At 48.0% G+C, this 27,038-nt stretch overlaps 1 protein-coding gene across 11 annotated transcripts in view; it reads right to left on the bottom strand.

Annotated features, from left to right (window-relative positions):
- Window positions 1-27,038, bottom strand: part of LOC100415731 (uncharacterized) — an 89,034-nt gene that overhangs the window by 19,755 nt on the left and 42,241 nt on the right. For 4 of the 11 annotated variants that reach the window (XM_078339121.1, XM_078339124.1, XM_078339126.1 and 1 more), the window contains exons 4-6: window positions 16,472-16,641; window positions 15,884-15,986; window positions 1,041-1,246 (exon numbers count right to left, since the gene is read on the bottom strand). Coding sequence is in view for 2 of the 11 variants with exons in the window: in XM_035270481.3 (XP_035126372.3) it covers window positions 349-505 (157 nt within the window). In the remaining 9 variants the exon portion in view is untranslated. Of the gene's footprint in view, window positions 1-348; window positions 705-1,040; window positions 15,848-15,883; window positions 15,987-16,471; window positions 16,642-27,038 lie in introns of those variants that run through there. The other 7 variants (XM_078339131.1, XM_078339135.1, XM_035270481.3 and 4 more) reach the window with 5 other exon arrangements.

Below are 27,038 nucleotides of genomic sequence, written 5' to 3'. Positions count from 1 at the left end.
GAAAAGAAATGATTGGGCCTTTGACCGGCTCCTTCACTGAGGTGCCATAGTAGCTGGACAGCCAAGGCTAGAGAATGGGATGGAGACTCCAAAACTGGAGTATCTGAATTTTCACCAGGGAAAGGGAGAGACTAGACCAAAAAGGCCTCAAGCAAGAAGGCTCAACAACGAAGACAAGAGGCAGGACTAGCCTTTGTCCCCCATGCCCAGCCCCGGGAAAGCTGGCTATAGGCAGGAGGGAGCTGGAAGCTGAGGATGTCTCTGGCTGGGGTGAGGGGATGGGAAGGAGGTGGGGAGGTGGTGACCAGAGATGTGCCAGAGAGCAAATGGCACCCATGGCTTCTTTACCTTTGCGCCTCTTAGATTTTATGAGCTGCGTGTCCTGGACCTCCACCACTCCGAAATGTAACACGGCAGGCTCTGCAGTGGTGGATGCCACAGACTGGCCACCAGGCCCGCAGCAGGCACAACTGGGGCCAGCGCTGGGGCGTAGACAATTCCCCATGTGTGATCCACAAGGGGACTTTAAAAACAAAGCAACACAAAATAAAATTAAAAAAAAAAAAACAAAAACAAACAAAACAAAGCAACAGAGCAAGCGCCAAGGGCACAAACACTTCCGTGAGAGCAATCGGAGCTCCTCCTCCTCCCACTACCAGCTTCCGACTGAAGGCTGCTGGTCCTGGCTGATGCCTGTCCCCCACAAAGCCTCCTATGTCACCTGATTGCCAGGAAACCACAAAGTCAGGCCAGTGACTCACAATGCCACTTCTCACAACCCCATCCAATGGCTCACAATGCCCATTCCTGATGCTGGCCACCTGTGGCCACCCTGCCCCTCTTGGTGACTGCATTATTCATCCTGAGCTGCCTGAGATCATCCATTTTTCACTACAAGCCTCAAAAAATTCAGCAATGTCCCTTCATAGATTCTATATAGAGTGTGTCTAACCTGTGAATAAAAACAAAGGTTTCATTCTGCGTGATAAATCCACAAACACAAAGCATTTTCACAGAATCCTTTGGGGCCCACCTCTCACCTTCAGCGTCCCCTTCTTAGTTATTTGGGCTTCTGTCTTGTATGATCTGTCAGGTTCTAGACCTTGTAAGGGTCAGTTCCATGTCTCCACTCACATGTGCCCAGGACGGTTGGCTCTTGGGAGGCTCTTCATGGTGACTGAGGCCATGGATCCTTCGCACTGTTCCTTGAATCCACTTGACACGAAATACTCATCCTGAAATGATGCTTTGAAAGTGATGCTTCCAGTCAATTGTGGGTCCACTGTATTATGGATCCCTAGTACCCAATACACGGCATATAAGAAATGAATGAAAAATGAGTGCATGGACTCAAGTGTGCCTACAAGGTGAGAGAAAAGGGTCCTACTTACTAGGTGTGCTACGAAGGCACCTGGGACCATTGGCTTTGCTATTTCATAGCAGGCCTGGGGCTTTGAAGGCTGGTATTTCCTCATTCTAAACCTCAGAGTCCAATGAATTACCAAGTGGACAAAGGTCCATGGGCCAGAGCTCTTGGTGTGAACAACATACCTTTTTTGGGTGTGATTCATGGACGGGGACTATACAAAACTAAGAACCATGTTTGTGTGCTGACTACCTGCAAGCCGTGGTGAGAAAACACTCTGTATACATGATCTTATTCAATGCTTGTTACAAATCCCTGAAGTGGATTTTTAGACAAACTTTCTATTCTAGAGCTTTTTGGAACAAGAGGCTAGTGTAGTGAGCTTCCACCTACTCAGCAGCAGATTCAGGTATTTGTTATCTGACGGCCGATCGCGTTACATGTATGCTCCTACATGCTTCTCCTCTTCCTCTCGTGATTTTATAGCAAATCCCACACATCATAGAATTTCCTCCCTGACCGTCTTGGTGGATGTCTGTAAAAGATACGATTCTTGTTTGTTCTTTCACCACGAGGTCTCTGTCACCCAGGCTGGAGTTCAGTGGCATGATCTTGGTTCACTGTGGCCTCTCCTGCCTCAACTTCCTGAGTAGCTGCAACTACAGACTCACACCATGCCCAGCTCATCTTTTTATTTGTATTTTAGTAGAGAAAGGGTCTTGCTATGTTGCCTGGGCTGGTCTACAATTCCTGGATTCAAAGGATCTTCCCGCCTTGACCTCCCACACTACTGAGATCATAGGTGTGAACCGCCGTGCCCGGAGACAAGAAGTCATTAAAAAATATAATCCCAATACCATCATCAACCAACCATCTCACACCATTGCTCTTTATCACTGTCAACTCTCCTTCTAGCTTCAAATTTCCAGTCGTTTCATGTATTTATTGTTTGAATCAGGATCCAAATAAAGTCTCTCTTTGGGATTGTGTGATTCGCCTCTTAGGGTTTTTTGATCCTGACAGCGTCCCACTTTGATCTCTGTGCTGTCCCTTGCAGTCCATTTATTGAATAAATCAGGCCATTTCCCCATACTTTGAATTATGCTAAGTGTATTCTCATTATGCTGTTTCTCATACTGTGAATTTTGCTAATTGTATCTTATGATGTTGGTTAACTTGCTCTTCACTTTGTTCTAGTTTTGATAAATTAGTAGTTTAATCTCAAGACTTGGTGAGATTCAGGCTGGACTTGATTCAGGGCAAAAAGGCTGTGCCAGTTTCTTCTGGGAGGAGGTGTGTACTCTCTGGAGATCTTTTTTTTTTTTAATTGGTGGTGTTAATGGCCACTGATCAATTACGGATTGAACAATGAAGGCATTGGTTGTATCATTCCTTCTTCGTTTATGAGCTGCCACCCTTCGAAGAGATACTGCTACCCTAAGAAGGGCCGTGCATGAAGAGACACTGCTACCCCAAGCAGAGCCTTGCATTAAAAAAAAAAATGAAGTAAATATAAAAAAGAGATGCTGCTTCTTATGAACTGTTGCTCACTTGTACAACTTATATAGAAAACACCACTTCATGGCTTATTTCTTGTTTACCATTTTTCAAAATCATGGGCTGTTTCATTTATATCCTTCAATGGTGACCACTTCTATTAATTATACTTTTTTTTTTTGAGATGGAGTTTCGCTCTTGTTACCCAGGCTGGAGTGCAATGGCGCAGTCTCGGCTCACCGCAACCTCCACCTCCTGGGTTCAGGCAATTCTCCTGCCTCAACCTCCCGAGTAGCTGGGATTATAGGCACGCACCACCATGCCCAGCTAATTTTTTGTATCTTTAATAGAGACGGGGTTTCACCATTTCAACCAGGATAGTCTCGATCTCTTGACCTCGTGATCCACCCGCCTTGGCCTCCCAAAGTGTTGGGATTACAGGCATTAGCCACCACGCCCAGCCTATACTTTTTTTAGACAGGGAGGGTCTAGTTCTGTTGCCCAGGCTGGTATGCAGAGAAGCAGTCATGCCACTACAGCCTCAAACTTCTAGGGTCAGGTGACCCTCCCATCTCAGCTTCCTGAGTAGCTGAGACCAAAGACACGGGCCCTCAAACCTGAGTAATTTAAAAAATATTTTGTTGAGACAAAGTCCCCGTGTTGCACAGGCTGGTCTTGAACTCCTGGATGAAGTGATCCTCCTAACTCAGCCTCCCAGAGTGTTGAAATTACAGGCACGAGGAGCTGTGCCCACTTTTATTTTTTCAAAAGGATCATTATGAATGCAGATATTCAAACATATCTGATATATCTCAATTCACTGCAACTATTATCCTTACTAATGTACAAAATGTCCTATCTTTGGTTAGAAGGAGGCCCTTCAGATTGGCCCTTTGGACATGTTTAAATCATCCTAATAATCTTTGATGGATTCTTTGCTATCCAGAGTGATAGTATGTTCCAGGCTCCTTACACATTTCTGGCCTAGACCTGGAATCAGCACTTTGTCCAGGAAGCCTTGTTTCCTTTCATTCGGGAATGGTATTTTGAGACCACAATCTTGGTGCTAGGGGCAAATAGTATAATTTTAGAACTTAAAAAACTGCTTGGCTTGTGTCTGTAATCCTAGCACTTTGGGAGGCCGAGATGGGTGGATCACCTGAGGTCATGACTTTCAGACCAGCCTAAACAACATAATGAAACCCCATCTGTACTAAAAATACAAAAAATTAGCCAGGCATCATAGTGGGAGCCTGGAATCCCAGCTACTTGGGAGGCTGAGGCAGGAGAATCACTTGAACCTGAGAGATGGAGGTTGTGGTGAGCTGAGATTGCGTCATTGCACTCCAGCCTAGGTAAAAACAGCAAAACTCTGTTTAAAAAAAAAAATTAAAATTAATTTAAAAATTAACATCTTTACAGAGGTGTAATTTACAAACTAAAATCTACCCATTTTAAGTGTACAATGATTTTGTGTGTGTGTGTGTGTGTGTGTGTGTGTGAGAGAGAGAGAGAGAGAGAGAGAGAGAGAGAGAGACAGGGTTATCACTCTGATACCAAGGCTGGAAGGCAGTGGTGCCATCATGGCTGACGGCAGCCTCAACCTCTTGGGATCAGGTGATCCTCCTGCCTCAGCTCCCTGAGTACCTGAGACTACAGGCTTGTGCCACCACACCTGTTAAAGCGTTTAAATTATTTGTAGAGATGTTTCCCAGGCTGTCCTTGAACTCCTGGGCTCAAGTGATCTTGCCGTGGCCTCCCAAAGTGTTGGGATTACAGGTGTGAGCCACTGCAGTTAGTCCAATTCAATGATTTTTAGTACATTTAGTATATTTGCAGAATTATGTGACAATCACCACAATCTAGTTTAAGGACATTTCATCATCCCAGAAAGAAACTCGTGCCCATCAGAGTCACTTTTCAGTCTCATTCGCAGCCCTAGTCAACTAGTAAGCTGCTTTCTATCTCTATATTAGGCTGTTCTGGACCTTTCATATAAACAAAATCATGCGACGTGTGTTCTTTTGCATCTGGCTTCTTTCCCGAAGCCTTGCGTTGCTGACGTCGATCACTGTGGTAGCATGCCTCAGAACTCATTTTTGATTGCTGAATAGTATTCCTTTGTACTCCCCACATTTGAATTCCTTCGTCAGTTGATGGGCATTTGGCTTGTCTCCACTTTTTGGTTCTTGTGAGTGGCGTTGTTGTGAACATTCACCCACAAGTCTTTGTGGGAACATACATTTTCATTGTTCCTGGTTAGATACCTAGAAGTAAAGTTGCTGACTTTAAGGCAATTTGACTTTGTTTTATTTTATTATTATTTTTGTCCTGAGCCCCTTGCAGCTCTGCTAGAGAAGGCGATTTTATTTTTAACATTTTGAAAAACTGTCATACTATCTTCCAAAAAAGTGGCTGTAGCATTTTACATTCCCACTGGCAGTGTATGAGGGCTCTGTTCTCCACGTCCTCTCCAGCACTTGGTGTCACGCGTCTGCTTGGTTGTAGTTATTCTAGTGGGTGGAAAGAGACATCGCATTTTGGATTAATTTGCATTTTCCTAGAGACTGACGATGTTGAATGCTTTATGCTATGCTCATTGGACATTAAAATATTATCTTTGGAGAAATGTTTCTTCATGTTCTTTTCCCATTTTTAACTTGGATTGTCTTTTAATACTGAGTTGTAAGAGTTCTTCTGGATATATTGGTTATTAGACATATGATTTATAAATCTTTTCTCCCATTCTGCGGCTGTCTTCCCCTTTCTTGATTGTATCTTTTGCTGTGCCAAAGGTTTAAATTCAGCTGATGCTCAATTTTTTATTTTCTTGCTTTTTCCCTTTCCTCCTTTTCCAGGTCTCACTAGGTGGTTCTGACTGGTCTTCAACTGTGCTTTTGATGTTGTGTCTGAGACATCAGTGCCTTACACAAGATCACAAGAATTTACTCTTACGTTTTCTAAGAGTTTCATTGTTTTTAGTTTTACATTTAGATCTGTGATCCCTTTTCAGTTAATTTTTGTGTATGGTGTTAGGCAGGGACCCAGATTAATTTATTTGTACATGAATATCCAGTTGCCTCACCACCGTTTGTTGAAAAGTCTATTCATGGTTGGAAACGGTGGGAGGCCAAGGCTGGAGTATTATTGCTTGAGTCCAGGAGTTTAAGGCTGACATCTGCCTAATTCTCCCCATAATTTCTCCAACATCTGCCTAATTCTTCCCCCACAGCAAGCCCGGGGTAACCACCATTCTACTCTCTGCTTCTATGAGTTCAACATTTTTTCTTTTTTCCTTTTATTTTTTCTTTCTTTCTTTCCATTTTCTTTAATGAATCAGTTCCTAAGCAGAGTTCAACTTTTTAAGGATCCACACATGAATGACATCATGCAGGGTTTGTCTTTCGGTGCTCTGCTTATTTCACTTAGCATAATATCATCCAGTTTCATCCATGTCATTGCAAATGCAACAATTTTTAGGCAGATGTTGGAGAAATTATGGGGAGAATTAGGCAGATGTCAGTGTTAAACTCCTGGACTCAAGCAATACTCCAGCCTTGGCCTCCCAAAGTGCTGGGATGACAGTCATTTGAACCCAGGAAGTGAGGTTGCAGAGTGAGACTCTGTCTCAAAAAACAAGAAAAGAGGAGATGAAAGACTTGCTAGAGCTAGGTGTAGTGGCTCAGGCCTGGAATCCCAGCTGGGAGGCAAGATGGGAAGATCACTTGGGGCCAGGAACTGGAGACCAACCTGGGCAATCAAAAGACCCAGTCTCTAAAAAAAAAAAAAAAATTTATATATATATATAAACATGGTCAGCAGGGCACAGTGGCTCACACGTGTAATCCCAGCACTTTGGGAGGCAGAGGAGGGCAGAACACCTGGGATCGGGAGTTTGAGATCAGGCTTACCAGCATGGAGAAACCCTGTCTTTACTGAAAATACAAAATTTAGCTGGGTATGCTGGCGTGCACCTGTAATGCCAGCTACTCGGGAGGCTGAGGTAGGAGAATCGCTTGAACCTGGGAGGCGGAGGTTGCAGTGAGCCAAGATCATGCCATTGCACTCCAGCCCAGGCAACAAGAGCAAAAAAAAAAACCACAGGGTCTCATTCTGTCACCCAAGCTAAAGTACAGTAGCATGATCACAGCTCACTGTAGCCTTGATGATCTGAGCTCAAGTAATCCTCTTGCCTCAGCCTCCTGAGTAGCCAGGACTGCAGGAGCACACCACTGTGCCTGGATTTTTTTTTTCTTTTTTTTTATTAGAAACAAAGCCTCGCTCCATTGCCCAGGCTGGTCTTGACCTCCTGAGCTCAAGCAATCGTCCCAGCTTGGACCCCCAAAACACTGGGAATACAGGCATGAGCCACTGCTTCCAGCCTATATGAAATTTTGTGCGTGTGTGAGATGGAGTCTTGCTCTGTCACCCAGGCTGGAGTGTAATGGTGTGATCTCAGCTCACTGCAACCTCCATCTCCTAGGTTCAAACGATTCTCCTGCCTCAGCCTCCCGATTAGCTAGGATTACAGGTGCCCACGACCATGCCCAGCTAAGTTTTATATTTTTAGTAGAGACAGGATTTCACCATGTTGGCTAGGCTGGTCTTGAACTCCTGACCTAGTGATCTGCCTGCCTCCGCCTTTCAAAGTGCTGGGATTACAGGCATTAGCCACTGCACCCAATCTAATTTTTGTATTTTTAGTAGAGATGGGGCTTCGCCATGTTAGCCAGGCTGGTCTCAAACTCCTGACCTCAGGTAATCTACCTGCCTAGGCCTCCCAAAGTGCTGGGATTACAGTTGTGAGCCACTGTGTCCAGCCATATAAATGTTTTTAAAAATATTAGCCAAGGGTAGTGGCACACACCTGTAGTCCCAGCTACTCCAGTAGCTGAGAGAGGAGGATGCCTTGAGCCCAGGACTCTGAGGCTGCAGTGAGCTCTGATTGTGCCACTGCTCTGAAGTCTTGGTGACAGAGCCCATCTCATAAAAATAAAAAAAATTAAAAAATTAAAAGGGAAGGAAGGAAGGAACAAAGGGAGGGAAGGAAGGAGGGAGGGAAATTTAACTTATCAGGCAGAGTCCTGTGAATAAAAGAGAAAAGAAAAGAAAGGTGGCCGGGCACAGTGGCTCATGCCTGTAATACCAGTACTTTGGAAGGCTGAGGCAGGTAGATCATGAGGTCAGGAGTTCAAGACCAGACTGGTCAACATGGTGAAACCCTATCTCTACCAAAAAATTCAAAAATAAATTAGCTGTGCATGGTGGCTTGTGCCTGTAATCCCAGCTACTCGGGAGGCCAAGGTAGGAGAATTGCTTGAAATGGTACCCAGGAGGCAGAGGTTGCAGTGAGCAGAGTTCACGTCACTGCCCTCCAGTCTGGGATACAGAGCAAGACTCCATCTCAAAAAAAAAAAAGGAAAAGAGAGAGAGAAAGAGAGAGAAAGACAGAAAGAAAGACTGGCGTGAGGGAGTAGTAGAGGCTGCCCCAAAATGTGCTCAGCTCAATGCCTCCGTTTCATCCTTTCTGTGTGTCAGCTTCTCACTCCCCAAAATTTCCCCAGTTCCTCCTCCTGCCACCCCCCCACAAAGTATATGGGGAAGAGAATGAACTCAACTATCAATTATCTGGGGGCTAAACCCATGCTTTACGTGGGGTCCCCATTTTGCTGGGCTTTTGAGACCCTTTACTGCTTGTCAGACCACAGTGTGTCTTCATTCCACCAAGAAACTTAATCCCTACAAACCCTGTATCCTACAGGAGCAAAGGAGGGGAGAAGACTCACTAATCCATTTCCAGAATCCATTACAGAACCCAAGGGTCCTAAGTGGAAAAGGTGAGCCCATGTCATAGAACTAGGGAACTGTGGAGGCTTTGAAACACGTCTACAAATGCATTGTAACACCTCCCTTTAAGAGGTGGAGCTAAATTCTCCTCCCCTTGAGTATGAGCTGGACTTAGTGATTTGCTTTTAATCAATAGAATATAGCAGGGCGCGGTGGCTCACGCCTATAATCCCAGCACTTTGGGAGGCCGAGGCGGGTGGATCACAAGGTCAAGAGATCGACACCATCCTGGTCAACAAAGTGAAACCCCGTCTCTACTAAAAATACAAAAATTAGCTGGGCATGGTGGTGCGCACCTGTAGTCCCAGCTACTCGGGAGGCTGAGGCAGGAGAATTGCTTGAACCCAGAAGGCGAGGTTGCGGTGAGCCAAGATCGCGCCATTGCACTCCAGCCTGGGCAACAGCAGCGAAACTCCACCTCAAAAAAAAAAAGGATATAGCAGAAGCAATATGTGACTTTCAAAAGTAGGTCAAAGAAGCACTGTGGCTTTCTCTTTGGTGTTTCTTGAACCATTCACTGTGGAAAACCCACTGCCATGTCATGAGGACTGAAGCCTCCTGCCAACAGCCATGGGGATGCGCCATCTTGGAAGTGGATCTTGCAGCCCAGCTGAGCCTTCACATGACTGCAGCCCAGGCCTGCGTCACTCCCCACACCACAAGATTTCTCACTATGTTGCCCAGGCTGTTCTTGAACTCCTGGGCTCGAGCAGTCCACCTCCCTTGGCCTCGCAAAGTGCTCTGATTACAAGTGTAAGTCACCACACATGGCCAAGGCCTGTATCTTGACACAAGCTTGTAAGAGCCCTGAGCCAGAACCACCCAAACTAAGTTGTTCCCCAATTCCTGAACCACAGAAACTGAGATAATGTTGGCTGTTTTTAAGCTGCTAAAATTTCTCTTAAGCTGTGAAGTTTTAGAATAATTATTATATAGCAATAAGCAACTCATGCAGGAATACTCCCAAGTTAACAGCCACGGTCTAGATGGTTATAAGGAGTTTTCCGAGACAAATCGTTCTACGAATCCAACACATTTCTGCAGGATAGAGATGAAGAAAAAGGCCGTGGCAGAGAGGCACCTTGTCTTCGGTATTTAATCAGCCCAATCCTTTTTCCTGCGTTATGTGTCTTCATGACAGTGAAACCTAAACTATTCCCTCATTTGCTCTCCTGTCTCTTTCTCACCACAATGGACGCTCCATGAGAACAGGGACTTAACACACTGCAGTCCACCCACTACTCCCTAGGATCGTGTCTTGCACTAAGGTAACAAACAGAATCAGATACTCCTCACAGACCTTTTGTCTCCCGTGAAGTTGCAGCTACCCCACTCAACTCCATCACTCCTATCCCTTGTTAGCCTCTCACATGAAAATCATTGAGGCCAGGCACAGTGGCTCACACCTGTAATCCCAACACTTTGGGAAGCTGAGGCGGGTACATCACTTGAGGTCAGGAGTTCGAGATGAGCCTGGCCAATACAGCAAAACCCCCATCTCTACTGTCTCTACGAAAAATACAAAAATTACTAGGGGGTGCTAGCGGGAGCCTGTAATCACAGCTACTCGGGAGGCTAGGCCAGGAAAATTGCTTGAACCCTGGAGGTGGAGGCTGCAGTGAGATGAGATCTCACCATTGCACTTCAGCCTGGCCGACAGAGTAAAACTCTTTTTCTTTCTCAAAAGATAATGGTAATTTTTTTTTAAAAAAAAAGAAAAACATTGAGTCCTAAGCCAGGCAGTCATGATGGCTCACACCCATATTCCCAACAATCTGGATCACTTGAGGCCAGGAGTTCAAGATCAGCCTGGGCAACACAGAGAGATTCCCCCACCGCCACCTCTACAAATTAAAAAAAAAAAAAAAATTTTTTTTTTTTTTTTGAGACAGAGTTTCGCTCTTGTTACCCAGGCTGGAGCGCAATGGCACGATCTCGGCTCACCGTAACCTCCGCCTCCTGGGTTCAGGCAATTCTCCTGCCTCAGCCTCCTGAGTAGCTGGGATTACAGGCACGCGCCACCGTGCCCAGCTAATTTTTTTGTAATTTTTAGTAGAGACGGGGTTTCACCATGTTGACCAGGATGGTCTCGATCTGTTGACCTCGTGATCCACCCGCCTCGGCCTCCCAAAGTGCTGGGATTACAGGCTTGAGCCACCGCGCCCGGCCGGTCTCGATCTCTTGACCTTGTGATCCACCTGCCTCGGCCTCCCAAAGTGCTGGGATTACAGGTTTGAGCCACCGCGCCCAGCCAAAAAAAGTTAATTTTTAAAAATATCAACTAGGGGTGGTAGCTCACACCTATAATCCTAGCACTTTGGGAGGCCAAGGTGGGTGGATCGCTTGAGTCCAAGAGCTCAAGACCAGCCTGAGGAACACGGTGAAACCCCATCTTTAACAAAATTAGCCAGGTGTACTGGCATGTGCCTATGGTCCCAATGGCTTGGGAGGCCGAGAGGGGAGGATCGCTTGAGCCTGGGAGGAGGTTACAGTGACTCAAGGTCACGCCACTGCACTGCAGCCTGGGAAAGAGACTTAAAAAAAAAAAAGCCCGATACACACCAGTAGTCCTAGCTATTCCAGAGGGTGAGGTAGGAGGATCACGTGAGCCCGGGACTTTGAGTCTGTAGTAAACCAGGATGGTGCCACTTCCCTGTAGCCTGGGCAACAAAGCGAGATTCTGATCTCCAAAAAATCAAAAATAAATAAATATAAAGATTCCTGGCCAGGCACGGTGGCTCACGCCTGTAATCCCATCACTTTGGGAGGCCAAGGCAGGTAGATTCCTGAGGTCAGGAGTTCAAGACCACCCTGGCCAACATAGTGAAACCCCGTCTCTACTAAAAATACAAAAATTAGCCAGGCGTGGTGGCGTGCACCTGTAATCCCAGCTACTCAGGAGGCTGATGCAGGAGAATCACTTGAACCTGGGAGGTGGAGGTTGCAGTGAGCCAAAATCATACCATTGGATTCCAGCCTGGGTGACATAGTGAGTCTCTGTCAAAAAAACAAAAAAAACCTCCTAAACCCATTATATCCATCACCAAAAGTCCTAGAGTCTGGCAGGGGGGAGCAGTGATGCATCTGTGTCTGTTCCCTCTTCCCTCCTGCAGTCCTTCCCTCCTTCAGGTGTGCTGACAGCCATCTCTGCCCTCCAGGGCCTCCAGTATGAAAGCTCCACATTTTCTAGAAACGATGTCATTGTCAGTAAATTCCACAGAACTGTTCCAGGATCCCAGAGGACTTCATCATGGTGGGGTTTTTTATCCCGCATGTTTCTTTCTTTTTTTTGAGACTGAGTTTCGCTCTTGTTACCCAGGCTGGAGTGCAATGGTGCAATCTCAGCTCACCGCAACCTCTGCCTCCTGGATTCAGGCAATTCTCCTGCCTCAGCCTCCTGAGTAGCTGGGACTACAGGCACGCGCCACTACGCCCAGCTAATTTTTTTTTTTGTATTTTTAGTAGAGACAGGGTTTCACCATGTTGACCAGGATGGTTCCATCTCTTGACCTCGTGATCCACCTGCCTCGGCCTCCCAAAGTGCTGGATTACAGGCTTGTTCCCGGCTAATTTTTTGTATTTTAGTTGAGATGGGGTTTCACCATGGCCAGGATGGTCTCGATCTCCTGACCTCATGATCTGCCTGCCTCAGCCTCCCAAAGTGCATGGATACAGGCATGAGCCACCTCACCCAGCCTTTACCCTGCTTATTAACTGCAACTGGCATTCTTTTCAGCAAAACAAATGGACTATTTCCAAGATGACAATTTCCTTCCTAAGGAGGTTGAAATCCTCTAACCGGTTTCCATGACCACTGACAGAGTCCACAGATCCATGTGCCACAGAATTCGACCACAAGACATAGGGTTCTAGCAAACTAGGAGCATCAGCCCAGTGATGGTGGCTCACACCTGTAATCCCAGCACTTTGGGAGGCTGAGGTGGGTGGATCACCTGAACCCGGGAGGCAGAGGTTGCAGTGAGCCGAGATCGTGCCATTGCACACCAGCCTGGGCAACAAGAGCAAAACTCTGTGTCAAAAACAAAACAAAACAAAAAAACCAAACTGGGAGTATGTGTACAATGACGGACAACAGTTTAAAAAAAAAGAAAAAGAAAACTGGCAATGTGTGAGCCTTACGTTTTGCTTTCGTTTTTGTTTTTGTTTTGGTAATTAGGATCCTAAATATACAAACAGAGCTTACTATTTAAAGGAATCTTTCAGTAAAGTGCCCAATATACTGAGTATCTGAGCGAGACAGGGCAGGCATGAATTATGAAATTGAACTCTGTCCAATACAGTCTCTTTTGCTTTCCTAAATCTATGCCCCTCCTCCCCTCCCCTCTCCCTGCCCGTCACTTCCAATTCCACACCACCTAGTGGCCTCCTCATGTGCACAAGCCCCCAGGCCCTCCCGTCCCCATGGCAACAGGAGGACCTGCACATCACAAACCTCAACACATTTCTCTCCGCTCAAAATCTCGAGGGGATTCCAGCTGTTCTTAGGGGAAGTGCAGATCCTCTGTTCCTCCGGGCCCCTCTGGCACCCACCCTGCATTCACTGCCTCTGCTCCAGCCCCGCTGGCCTTCCTTCAACAGTTCCTCTGCCCCTACTCACCATCCCACTTCATCTACACACAGCCAGGAAAGCCCTCCCGGACATCCTTACCTAAGTAACCCTGCTCAGCCTTCAGATGCCAGCTCAGAACACCTTCCCTGACACCTTGACTGGGTGAATCTCCTCCCCTAGCACCAGCTCTGGGGCACCATGGGCCTCACCACAGCTGTAAGCGCCCATCTGTTTCTGTGACTACTGGATTTACATCTGTCTTCCCCATATACTGTGGAGGCTCCAGGAAAGCAGGAACCTCTTCTAATTTTTCTCCTTACTGTAACCATAGTACCCAGCACCAATCAGGGACTCAAGACATAGGTGCTGAATAAATGAATGAATCAATGTATCAATGAGCCATCATCTCAATGAGCCATCATCTCAATGAGCCATCTGCCTGTAACTAATAATTTCTGAGTCGCACAGCCTTTTTTCAGTCCCCTTTTCATTTCTCTCCCATCTCTCCTGTCATTTGCTTTTGCCTTTTATTTTTATTTATTTTTTTTTTTGAGATAGGGTCTCATTCTGTCACCCAGGCTGGAGTGCAATGATGCCATCTCAGCTCACTGTAACCCCCACCTCCTGGATTCAAGCAATTCTCCTGCCTCAGCCTCCCAAGTAGCTGGGATTTTGAGTGCCTGCTACTGCGCCCAGCTAATTGTTGTATTTTTGATACAGATAGGGTTTCACCATGTTGGTCAGGCTGGTCTGGAACTCCTGAACTCAGATGATCTGCCTGCCTCAGCCTCCCAAAGTGCTGGGATTACAGGCCTGAGCCACTGTGCCTGGCTGCTTTTTTTGTATTGTTTTGTTTTGTTTGAGACAGTTTCACTCTTGTTGCCCAGTCTGGAGTGCAATGGCGTGATCTCAGCTCGCTGCAACCTCCAACTCCTGGATTCAAGCAATTCTCCCCGCTCAGCCCCCCGAGTAGCTAGGATTACAGCCATGTGCCACCAAACACAGTTAATTTTGTATTTTTAGTAGAGATGGGGTATCTCCATGTTAGTCAGGCTGGTCTTAAACTCCTGATCTCAGGTGATCCACCCACCTCAGCCTCCCAAAGTGCTGGGATTACAGACCTGAGTCACCATGCCCAGCTGTCTTTTTTTTTTTTTTTTTTGTCTTTTGTATTTTTCTAAAACAGGATCTCATTCTATCACCCAAGCTGGAGTGTAGTGATGCCATCTCGGCTCACTGTAACCTCCACCTCTCAGGTTCAAGCAATTCTCCCACCTCCTGTAGCTGGGACTACAGGCACCCACCGCCACGCCTGGCTAATATTTGTATTTTTAGTAGAGACGGGGTTTCACCATGTTGGCCAAGCTGGTCTCAAACTCCTGACCCCAGGTGATCCTCCCCCCTCGGCCTCCCAAAGTGCCGGGATTACAGGCGTGATCCACAGTGTCTGGCCTCCTGTCATTTAAGCTCAGGCAGAATGTCCCCTCCAAGATGCGTTCCTGGTAACATCAGCCAAACAAGACTCCTCTTGTCCCTGCTCCCCTCCCCGGACTGGAAGGGCCCCTCAGCCCCCTAGATACTCGACGTGCAGCACATTCTCTAGAAGGCAGGGGCTTTTAGTGTTGTTTGCCATTTTACTTCCCCATGCCAGGAGCTCTGTAAATTTTGCTGCGATTGAATCCAAGCAGAATGAAGCAGAAAACAAGCCCTGCTCCCTCCCCACCCCCAGCCCAGTCTCTGCCTTTGATGCAGCCCAGATCCAAGGCGTGGATGGAGCTTTGGCTTGAAGGGGAGGAAAAATGCCTATAAAGTAATTAAAGGAGAGAGCGAGTGAGCTTGAAAGCAAAACCTTGAGAAGCCCAAGGGCCGGCCGGCTGGCCTCCCTCACAAAGCCTGGCACGCAGTCCAAACTCACTACACACTGAATTAAGGACTGAGTGAATGAGAAGTTCACAGCCTTGAAGCTCCTGGGGGCATTCCTGGCAGCAGGGCTGAGCAGAGAGATGCTAATGGATTCCAGCCGCCAGCGCCAACTCCTCTAGGAAGCCTAGAGCGATTGCCCTGCCTGGGACAGCCTGTCTCTCTCTCCCCTTTCCTTTCCGTTTTTTTATTTTCTGAGACACAATCTCCTCTGTCCCGCAGGCTGGAGTGCAGTGGTGCGATCTCGAACTCCTGGGTACAAGCACCCAGGTCTCAATGCCAAGGAACGAAAGAACACCAGGACTTCCCCATCGCTCACGGAAACCGAAGCGTCCGCCGTGGGCAGGGCTCCCAGCAACGCCTACTCCCCAGACTGTTGCAGAGGGAGTGCACAAAAATACACAGTTGTGCCCTGCGCACAGACACACACCGATGCAGAGAGATCGGTCACAGAGCCCCAGGGGAGCTGGGTCCACAGCAGAGATCAGGGGCCCTGCAGCCAACCTGTACCCACAAAGGACCTGTCCCTCCCATCCCAGCTGTGCCCACAGAAGCAATCCTTCAGTTCTGAACAGGAGCGGCTGTGACGCTCAAGCCTTCTTTCCTGCCAGGAGGCTCCTTTCCCCTTCCCCAAGACTGGGAGTCCCCCCTCCCAGCCCCAGCCACCAGCCAAGCAGTCTTACTTCTTCACTTTCGGGTACTTCATCTCTGCAATGGCGTTCGTGGCTTCTGTCTGCTTTTCCTTCAGATGCTGGGGCCACATGTTGTCCACCCAGCCCACCAGGTCTACCTGAAAGACCAGTGTCAGCGCTGCACTGCCCCATTGCAGAGCCAGACACAAATACCCCTTTTCCCTGGGGAGTCCTTGGGTGCCCCCCACCCCCCACTGTGGGTTCCATATTCTCAACATGGGAGGAAGGAAGGGCAGGGATGACAGGACCCCTGCTTTGTAGAAGGGAGAATTGAGTCCCTTCAACAGGGATGAAAGTTGCTGGGGGTTGGGCATGGGAGCTCACACCTCTAATCCAAGCACTCTGGGAGGCTAAGGTGGGAGGATCACTTGAACCCAGAAGTTCAAGGCCAGCCTGGGCAGCATAGCAAGATCCCTGTCTCTACAAAACATGTTACCAACTTTAGTCACGCCCATGCCTCCAAGCCCAGCCAGCCACACCCACATGAGCAGTTTTGCAAGGCACAGCCCAGGTGGCAGGGGACACGGAAGGAGATGAGGTGGAAGGGGTCTGGGGAGGGTACCTGGGTTCCAGACCTACCACGGTCAGACGCTTGACCAAGTGCTCCAGCTTGGTGTGGCTGAACTCCAGACTGATGATGTTGTACAGCTTGTCCCGCTGGGCCTCAGGCATCTCGTAGTATTGGGACATGCTCATCTCCGTGCCCTTCTGGGTGTTCACATCCATCACGTCCACAAGCCGCCAGCTCCCTGCAGGCAGAAGCGACACACGGGTTGCTCATTCGGACTTAAGTCTTCAGATCCTAGATGGGAGCCTTTCACTAAACAAACGCAGCTCCTCCACCGTTCCCACAGTCCTCATGCCTCTTCCATGACTGTTCAATCACCGTGCCTGTTGCATTTCCTTCCTGGATCTGTCTCCCACCCACCTGCTTCCCTGCACTACCACGGCCTCCACGCTAATCCAGGATGACCTCAAAAGCATCCTAAAGGGGCCTGGGCAGCAGGGCACAGAGGCTCACACCCAAAATCCCAGCACTTTGGGAGGTCAAGGTGGGTGGATCACCTGAGGTTAGGGGTTTGAAACTAGCCTGGCCAACATGGTGAAACCCTGTCTCTACTAAAAATACAAAGATGGCCAGGCATGGTGGCTCACACCTGTAATCTCAGCACCTTGGGAGGCCAAGGAGGGCCAGTCATCTGAGGTCACAAGTTTGAGACCAGCCTGACCACCATGGTGAAACCCTGTCTCTACTAAAAATACAAAATTAAGGGCCAGGCACTGTGGCTCATGCCTGTAATCCCAGCACTTTGGGAGGCCAAGGCGGGTAGATCACCTGAGGTCAGGAGTTCGAGACCAGTCACCAATATGGTGAACTCCATCTCTATAAATTAAAAAAAAAAAGCAAAATTAGCCAGGCATGGTGGCGGTCACCTGTAATCCCAGCCTCCTGGGAGGCTGAGGCAGAAGAATCACTTAAAACTGGGAGGCGGAAGTTGCAGTGAGCTGAGATCACACCATTGCACTCCAGCCTGGGCAACAAGAGCGAAACTCCATCTCAACAAATAAATAAACAAACAAACATACGAAGATTAGCTGGGAATGGTAATGGGAGACTGTAGTCCCAGCTACTTGGGAGGCTGAGGCAGGAGAATCACTTGAACCTGAGAGGCAGAGGTTGCAGTGAGCCAAGATCACGACACTGCCCTCAAGCCTGGGTTACAGAGCGAGACTCCGTCTCAAGAAAAAAAAAAGGGCTTCCTAAAGGAGTCTCCGGAATAGCCCCTCCTACGCACCCTCAACACTATGGCCAAGGTAAGCTTTCTAAAACAGAACCCCGACAGGGGCACTCCTCTCTCTGCTTAAAACCTTCAATGCCCCAGGCACAGTGGCTCACGGCAGTAATCCCAGCACTTTGAAAGGCCAAGGCAGGCTGACTACCTGAGTTCAGGAGTTCAAGACCAGCCTGGACAACATGACAAAACCCCATCTCTACTAAAAATACAAAAAAAATTAGCCAGTCATGGTGGCACACCCCTGTAATCCCAGCTACTTGGGAGGCTGAGACAGGACAATCGCTTGAACCCAGGAAGTGGAGGTTGCACTGAGCTGAGATCATGCTACTGCACTCCGCCTGGACAACACAAGACAAAAAAAAAACCTTCAACGGCTCCCACAGCCTACTGAAGACTCCCTTAGCTGCACATGCAAAGCCTTTCTGTCTACTTAGAGCACTAGGATAGCACTTAACTGTGCAGAAAATGAGCTGTTAGTAGTCTCCCCACCCAGAATGTGATGCCAGCAAAGTTACTGGACTTCCGTGAACCTCTGTATCTTCATCTTACCAACCATTCCAATGGGCTGGTTTTAAGGATTAAATCAGATGATGATGACCTGTCACAGTGTCTGACACACAAGTGAATGGGCCTCCCGTTCCTCCCGAGTGCCCATCACAATTCCTAAACAGCAAATTTCCTTTTGTTAATTTATTTATTTTGTTTTTAATAAAGACAGGGTTTCACCATGATGGCCAGGCTGGTCTTAAACTCCTGACCTCAGGTGATCCACCCACCTCGGCCCCCCCAACATGCTAGGGTTACAGGCGTGAGCCACCGTGCCCGGCCAGCAAATTTCTTTGTCTACTTTCTTTTCTTTCTTCCCTACTATTTTTTGAGGACAGAAGTCCTATCTGTCTCTTGCTTGCTACTCTATTCCAAGTATCAAGAATGGAGGCTGGCCGGGCATAGTGGCTCAGGCCTGTAATCCCAGCACGGTGGAAGGCAGAGAGAGCTGACGGTTTGTCAGGGTAGGGGCTCCAGGGCTAACACAGAAGCTTCCCATCTCCTAGCGTAGAGGGCCTTCCCTTCTTTCTGGACAGGCTGCATCTTCCTGAGTAGGGGGCACTCACTCATTTGTTCCATTCTGTTCTGCCGTCATTCATGTGACGTCATATGACACATGCTGGGCAGGACACTCAATGTTCATTCATTTTTTAAAATTATACTCATTTTTCTTGGGACGGATCTTGCCCTGTTGTCCAGGCTGGAGTGCAGTGGTGTGATCTTGGCTCACTGCAACCTCCACCTCCCGGGTTCAAGTGATTCTCCTGCCTCGGCCCCCTGAGTAGCTGGGATTATAGGTGCAGGCCACCATGCCTGGCTAATTTTTGTACTTTTAGTAGAGACGGGGTTTTCCCATGTTGGCCAGTCTGGTCTCGAACTCCTAACCTCAAGTGGTCTGCCCACCTTGGCTTCCCAAAATGCTGGGATTACAAGCTTCAGCCACTGCAACCAGCCCTGATTTTTTCAAAAAAAAAAAAAAGAAAAAAGGAAAAGAAAAGAAATATACAAACAGGAAAACCCCCAAGAAGCCAGTGACCACCTTTGTTCACAGCCATATCAACAGGTTACAGGTTAAACCAAGCAAAGGTCAGCAAACGATGACAGCCCAAGGGCTCCAACCAGCCTGCTGCCTACCCTGGTGTGACCCAGAAGTTAATCATTCTTTTACTATTTTTTTACTGTCACCCAGGCTGGAGCGCAGTGGCGCAATCGCGGGTCACTGCAACCTCTGTCTCCCAAGTTCAAACAAATCTCCTGCCTCAGCCTTCAGAGTAGCTGGGATTAGAGGTATGTGCCACCACACCTGACTAAATTTTATATTTTTAATAGAGACCATTTCATCATGTTGGTCAGGCTGGTCTTGAACTCCTGACCTCAAGTCATCCACCCACCTCAGCCTCCCAAAGTGCTGGGATTACAGGCGTGACCCACGGCACCCAGCCTCAATTTTTTTTTTCCTACCAAGAGCTATAAGTTTTGAGGGGTTTTCCATTTTTTTTTCACAGAGAGGGAAAACTCAAAAGAATAATACTATTTTGTAATATAAAAACTTTATGAAACTTAATTCTCTGGTCCATTTACAAAGTTTTCCTGGCGCACGGCCGCACTCACTGTATAGGGTGGCTCCGTGCTACCAAGGCAGAGCTAAGTAGTTGCCACACTGACCGGATGTCCTGAAAGCCCTGAAGTACTGACTCTCTGGCACTTAACAGAGAAAGTTTGCTGGGCCTTGAACTAGATGAAACTCTCATGGAGCTTAGATGCTGATCTGGGTAATAGTCTCATCCGTTCACTGCACCTGCCCCGTAACAGGCCGGTGGTCAATATTTGTTGAATAAACACAGCCTCTCGTGTGGTAGAAACTGAAAAATAACACTAACCCTGTGTAATCCCAGCACTTAGAAAAGCAGAGTTGGGAGGATGGTGCTTGAGCCTAGGAGTCTGAGACCAGCCTGGGTAACACGGCAAGATTCCACGCCCTTTTTTGTTTCTTTTTTGAGACAAGGTCTCGCTCTGTCACCCAGGCTAGAGCACAATGGCATGATAATGGCTCACTGCAGCCTCAACTTCCCAGGCTCAAGCGACCCTCCAGCCTCAGCCTCCCAAATAGGTGGGACTATAGGTGGGCACCACCACATCCAACTAGGTTTTTATTTTTTGTAGAGACAGGGTTTTCTCTATTCTTTTTTTTGAGACGAAGTCTCACTTTGTCACCCAAGTTGGAGTATAATGGTACCATCTCAGCTCAAAGGCATGCACCACCATGCCTGCCTAATTCTTGTATATTTAAAAGAGACAGGGTTTTACCATGTTGGCCAGCCTAGGAGGCAGAAGATCTCAAGTAATCTGCCTGCCTCAGCCTCCCAAAGTGCTGGGATTATAGGCATGAGCCACCGTGCCAAGCATGATAGGGTTTCACTGTGTTGTCCAGGCTGCCCCATTCTGAAAGAGGGAAGGAAGGAAAGGAAGGGAAAGAAGGGAGAGAAGGAAGGGAAGGGCGGGAATGGAAGGAAGGGAAGAAGGGAGGGAGGGAGGGAGGGAGGGAGGGAAGGGAGGGAAGGAAGGGAGAAAGAGGAAGGGAAGAAGGGAAGGAGGGAAGGAAGGAGGGAAAGGAAAGGAAGAGAAGGAAGGGAAAAAGGGAAAGAAAGGAAGGAAGAAGGCAGGGAGGAGGAAGAGAAGGGAGGGAGGGAGGAAGAGAGGGAGGGAAGGAAGGAGGGAAGAAAAGGAAGGAAGAAGGAGGAAGGAAATGAAGGCGGGAAGGAAAGGAAGGAAGGAAGGAAGGAAGAAGGAAGGAAGGAACCCCTTAAGTATGTAAGAGAACTTGTGTATTTCTATCTTTTGAGTTCAAAATGTAAATTTCACAGCAACCCTAGAGAAGCGAGGTAAGGCTGTTCCTGTTTTACAAATGGGGACACCAAGGCCCAGAGATACAGCGACTGGCTCAAGCGCCCAGAGCACTCTTTCTACCAGTTACAATCATTACCACTCACTATGCGCATCAGCACAGGCGAGTTCCCTACAAAGCTTATCTCATTTTAGGTTCGTCTCAGTGAAGCAGAACTTCAATTACACCCATTTAATGAAGAAGAGGCTGAGGCTTGGACAACTAACTTGCCCAGGAATGCGCAATTCCTGAGTGGCAGAGCTGGGATTTGAATCCAGTTCATTCTAAAGCCTAAGCCCAGGTTCTTCTCTCATCCCCCAAATACTGAATCTTTATCACACGCTAAGGTGGAAAAATGGCTCCAGACCAGGCCTGGCATGGTGGCTCAGCCTGTAATCCCAGCTCCAGAGGAGAGCGGATCCCGTGAGTCAGGAGCTGGAAACCAGCCTGGCCGACATGATGAAACCCAATCTCTACTAAAAATACAAAACTTAGCCAGTATGGTGGCACACGTCTGTAATCCCAGCTCCAGAGGTGAGTGGATCCCGTGAGTCAGGAGCTGGAAACCAGCCTGGCCGACATGATGAACCCAATCTCTACTAAAAATACAAAACTTAGCCAGTATGGTGGCACACGTCTGTAATCCCAGCCACTCAGGAGGCTGAGGTGGGAGAATTGCTTGAACCCAAGAGGTAGAGATTACAGTGAGCCGAGGTCGTGCCACTGCACTCCAGGCTGGCTTACAGGGTGAGACTCTTTTTTGAGATGGAGTTTTGCTCTTGTTGCCCAGGCTGGAGTGCAATGGCATGTTCTCAGCTCACTGCAGCCTCCACCTCCCAGATTCAAGCAAATTCTCCTGCCTCAGCCTCCCAAATAGCCCAGCTAATTTTTTGTATTTTTAGTAGATACAGGGTTTCACCATGTCAGCCAGGATGGTCTCAATCTCTTGACCTTGTGATCCACCCACCTCCTCCTCCCAAAGTGCTGGGATTACAGGCGTGAGCCACCATGCCCAGCCGAGACTCTGTCTTGATTTAGAAAAAAAAAAAAAAAAAAAAAAATCCCAGACCACCCAGACCAGACTAGTGGCCAGGTCCCCTCCCCAGGGATCGAATGAAGCCGCTTATCCAGGGGAGGACAGCTTTTGTCCACCAGGGGGCATCCCGTTCTTCGCTGGATATTCTGGCCTTGATCTTGGCAGGGCCAGTGCCATCCTTACCCAGGTGCCTGGAATAGGTGGACTTCACTCAGACTTTCCAGGAGGCCCACCTGGCAGAAACCCTGCTGTTACAACCCCCGTGCCCTAGCCCCTCTGTGGCCAGCCTCCCACCTCTGCCCCCCTCCCCCCTAATCTTGCTCAAAATCATCTATGCAAAGCTCCCTGTGCAAGAGGGTCTGCTGAGCATGTAGCAAGCAGGCTAAAGAGCATTAAAGGCCAAGCTCAACTACCTCTGCCCTCACACAGTTAAATCCTAGAGGGTTCAGTTCCCAGAGGAGCCTCGAGCCTGTGCCTTCGACTCTTGGCTTCTCTGGGAATCAGCTTCTTCCTCTATAACATGGGGAAAAAATAGCTCCCCCCAGGAGCAGTCCTGAGATAACTGAGTTCATGTGCTTCACACTCACACGGAGTACCTACCTATTTGGTCGGTCAGTTTATCTGTAACTACAGGTGGGGAAGGTGAGGAGGTGGAAAGCTTACGGACTTTGCCCAGCGTCACAGTCACTTAAAAAGAATGTACTGCTTAGGACCCTATACCACATTCAAGATGCTAATGGGTGAGGGGTTCTGCTGGGAATGATGGAAAAGTTCTAAAACTGACTTCCATGATGGTTGCACAACTCTGTGAATATACTAAAAACAAGTGAAGTGTGGCTAGATGCGGTGGCTCACACCTGTAATCCCAACACTTTGGGAGACAGAGCTGGGAGGACTGCTTGACCCCAGTAGTCTGAGACCAGCCTGGGTAACATAGTGACATGCCAGCTCCACACACAAAAAACATAGCCAAGTGTGGTGACACACGCCAGTGGCCCAGCTCCTCCGACGGCTGAAGTGGGAGGACTGCTTGAGCCCTGGGAGGTTGGGCCTGCAGTGAACCCATCGTGCCACTGCACTCCAGCTTGGGCAGCAGAGGCAGACCCTGTCTCAAAAAAAAAAGAGGGGAAGTGAACTGTATAGTCTGTGACTTCTATCTCAGTAACAGGTTTTTATATGTTTTTAAATGGAGGGTCCCAGAGAGGGAAAAAATCTGGGAGTGTTTTCAAATACATGTATGCATGTATCATAATACTTGCTCTTTTTAAGTTGTTATTTTTAATCTTATTCCAAATGTAGACCAAAAAAAAAAAAAAAAACCACCAAGCATCTGGGATTCATTCGGCACTCAAATATTTGATGAATGCAAGAATAGGCTGGGTGTGGTGACACACCTGTAACCCCAACACTGGGAAGCTGAGGTAGGAGGATCACTTGAGCCCAGGAGTTCAAGACCAACCTGGACAACATGGCAAGACCCCATCTCTACAAATAGTTTAAAAATTAGTAGGGCATGGTGGCAGATACTGGTAGTCCCACCCCCCCAAGCTGGTGGCAGATACTTGGGAGGATCGCTTGAGCCTGGAAGGTCAAGGCTGCAGCGAGTAATGACCGTGACATTGCACCCCAGCCCAGGTGACAGAGTGAGACTCTGTCTCAAAAAATAAAAACATTAGGCCAGGCTGGAGTGCAGTGGCACAATCTCAGCACACTCCAACCTGCACTTCCCAGGTTCAAGCACTTCTTGTGCCTAAACCACCAGAGTAGCTGGGATTACAGGCATGCACCACCACACCCGGCTAATATTTGTATTTTCTGTAGGGATGGGTTTTCACCATATTGCCCAGGCTGGTCTCAAACTCCTGGGCTCAAGCCATCTGCCCACCTCGGCCTCCCAAAGTGCTGAGATTACAGCCGGGAGCCATCATGCCCAGCCAATATTTTCAGTAAGAATACAAATAAGTGATACAGTTTGGATATCTCATGTTGAAATTGAGATTTGGAGGGGACAGATATCCAAACTCCAATGTTGCAGGTAAGAACTGGTGTGAGGTGTGTGGGACACGGGGGTGGATCCTTCATTAATTGCTCGGTGCCCTCCTTGTGTGATAAGTGAATTCCCACTAATAGAGTGGGAATTAGGTCCCTTTAAATAAAATAAAAAATTTTTTTTGAGATGGAGTCTCAACTCTGTCTCCCAGGCTAGAGTGCAATGGCAAGATCTTGGCTAACTGCAACCTCCGCCTCCCGGGCTTAAGCAATCCCCTATCTCAGCCTCCCGAGCAGCTGGGACTACAAGCAGGTGCCACCACACCCAGCTAATTTTTTGTATTTTTAATAGAGATGGGGTTTCACCATGTTGGTCAGGCTGATCTCGAACTCTGGACCTTGTGATCCGACCACCGCAGTCTCCCAAAGTGCTGAGATTATAGGCATGAGCCACTGCACCCAGCTTATTTTTTGTTTTTTTGAGACAAAGCCTCACTCTGCTCATTAGGCTGGAGTGCAATGGCTTGAACACGGCTCACCATAGCCTCAAACTCCTGGGCTCAAGCAATCCTCCTATCTCAGCCTCCCAAATAGCTGGGGCTACAGGCTGGATTCTTTAGAAGCATCTGGCCCCTCCCTTCTCCCTCTCTTGCTCCCCCTGTGGCCATGTGACACACCAGCTCAGCCTCCCCTTCCATCATGACTGGAAGCCTCCTGATGCCTTCACCAGAAGCAGACGCTGGCACCATGCTTCCTGTACAGCCTGCAGAACTGTGAGCCAAATAAACCTTTCTTTATAAATAACCCAACCCAGCTGGGCACCGTGGCTCACGCCTGTAATCCCAGCACTTTGGGAGGCTAAGACGGGTGTTGAGATCAGCCTGGACAACATGGTGAAACCCCATCTCTAATAAAAGTACAAAAATTAGGCAGAGTGCGATAGCTCACATCTGTAATCCCAGCACTCTGGGAAGCTGAGGCGGATGAATCACAAGGTCAGGAGATTGAGACCATCCTGGCCAACACGGTGAAACCCCGTCTCTACTAAAAATATAAAAACTTAGCCAGGCTTGGTGTCATGGGCCTGTAGACTCAGCTACTTGGGAGGCTGAGGCAGGGGAATCGCTTGAACTTGGAGGTGGAGGTTGCAGTGGGCCAAGATCACACCAATGCACTCCAGCCTGGTGACCGAGCAAGACTGTCTCAAAAAAAAAAAAAAAAAAAATACAAAAATTTAGCTGGACCTAGTGATGCAAACCTGTAATCCCAGCTACTGAAACACTGAGGCAGGAGAATCACTTGAACCCAGGAGGTGGAGGGTGCAGTGAGCCAAGATGGTGCCACTGCACTCCAGCCTGGGCGACAGAACCTGACTCTATCTTAATTAAAAAAAAAAAAAAAAAGCCCAACCTCAAGCATTCCTTTTTGGCAACACAAAATGAACTAAGACAGTAAATAAATAAAAATATAATTTTAAAAAGACAAAAAGGTTTTAGGATTAGCTGAGATGATGACCCACATCCAAGAGCCGACGCAGGGAAGGCACTAAACAGAAATCGGCGGCCACCCCTCCCCAGCCTAAGCTCATTCCCTGTAATTTGCTAATGGGTCTTTGCTACCCACATACCTCGAGGGGTATGATGAGTTGAACTGCATTCCCCAAAAATAAATGTTCAATCCCTAATATCCGTGAATTGGATTTTATTTGGAAACAAGTCTTTGCTAGTGTGATCAAGCTAAAATCAGGTCACATGGGATTAGGATGGGCCTAATAAGACAAGGACTTTTTTGGGGGCAGGGACAAAGTCTTACTCGCCCAGGTGGGAGTGCAGTGGCACAATCTCGGCTCACTACAACCTCCACCTCCCGGGTTTAAGCAATTCTCCTGCTTCAGCCTCCCATGTAGCTGGGATTACAGGTGCCTGCCACCATTCCCGGCTATTTTTTATTTTATTTTATTATTTACTATTATTATTTTTTGGGTTTTTAGTAGAGATGGGGTTTTACCACATTGCCCAGGCTGGTCTTGAACTCCTGATCTCAGGTAATCTGACCATCTTGGCCTCTAAAAGTGCTGGGATTACAGGCATGAGCCACCGTGCCCAGCCATGACAAAGGAAATCTGGACACAGACACACAGAAGGAAGACAGCTGGATGAAGATGGAAGCAGAGATCACAGTGATGCAGATACCAGCCAAAGAACACTCAGCACTGCCACCACCAGAAGACAGAGACTTCAGGGCAGTGTAGCCCTACAGACACCTTGATTTTGGACTTCCAGCCTGCAGAAGTGTAAGAGGATAAATTTCTATGGTTTTAAGCCAGTCACTTTGTGGTACTTGGTTATGGCAGCCTAGGAATCTTATGGCAGGGCTGGCGAGAGAATGACTGGGAATACCTATATGGCTTCATCAACATGGAATATTTACACAGGGGAGGGCTGGTCCCTCCCCTTGCCTCCCTTCCAGAGCGTGGCACAAGCTGATCACATGGCCAACACCTCCCAAAACCAGATCGAAGTTTACCTAGCAGCTTCTCAAACAGAAAGGTGCCGCCCACTGCTGACCTCATACTATTTCATCCTAAATACTGTATTTCTCGGTTACTTGTTTCTTGTCTTTCCGCTCCTGCTCTGTGAGTGTCCTGAGGGCAGGAGCCTTGCCTGTCTCGATAGCTGCTCTATCCCAGATTTCCAGAACAGGGCCTGGGGCAGGCGAGGAGCTCACTCTCTGTCAAATGAGAAACGAGGGCTGTTATCTACTTTTATGCTCTGTCTGGGATATGACATATGACTTCACAGACAAATGGAGAGTGAACGAAAGCGCTGACCTGGGAGTGGTTCTGGCTGGGCATGTGTAACAGGAAAGATGAACCCCTGGCCACGCGTGGTGGCT

This window comes from Callithrix jacchus, chromosome 1, assembly GCF_049354715.1.
Source record: "Callithrix jacchus isolate 240 chromosome 1, calJac240_pri, whole genome shotgun sequence".
Taxonomy (NCBI): domain Eukaryota; kingdom Metazoa; phylum Chordata; class Mammalia; order Primates; family Cebidae; genus Callithrix; species Callithrix jacchus.
This window is presented reverse-complemented; position numbering and strand designations above follow the sequence as displayed.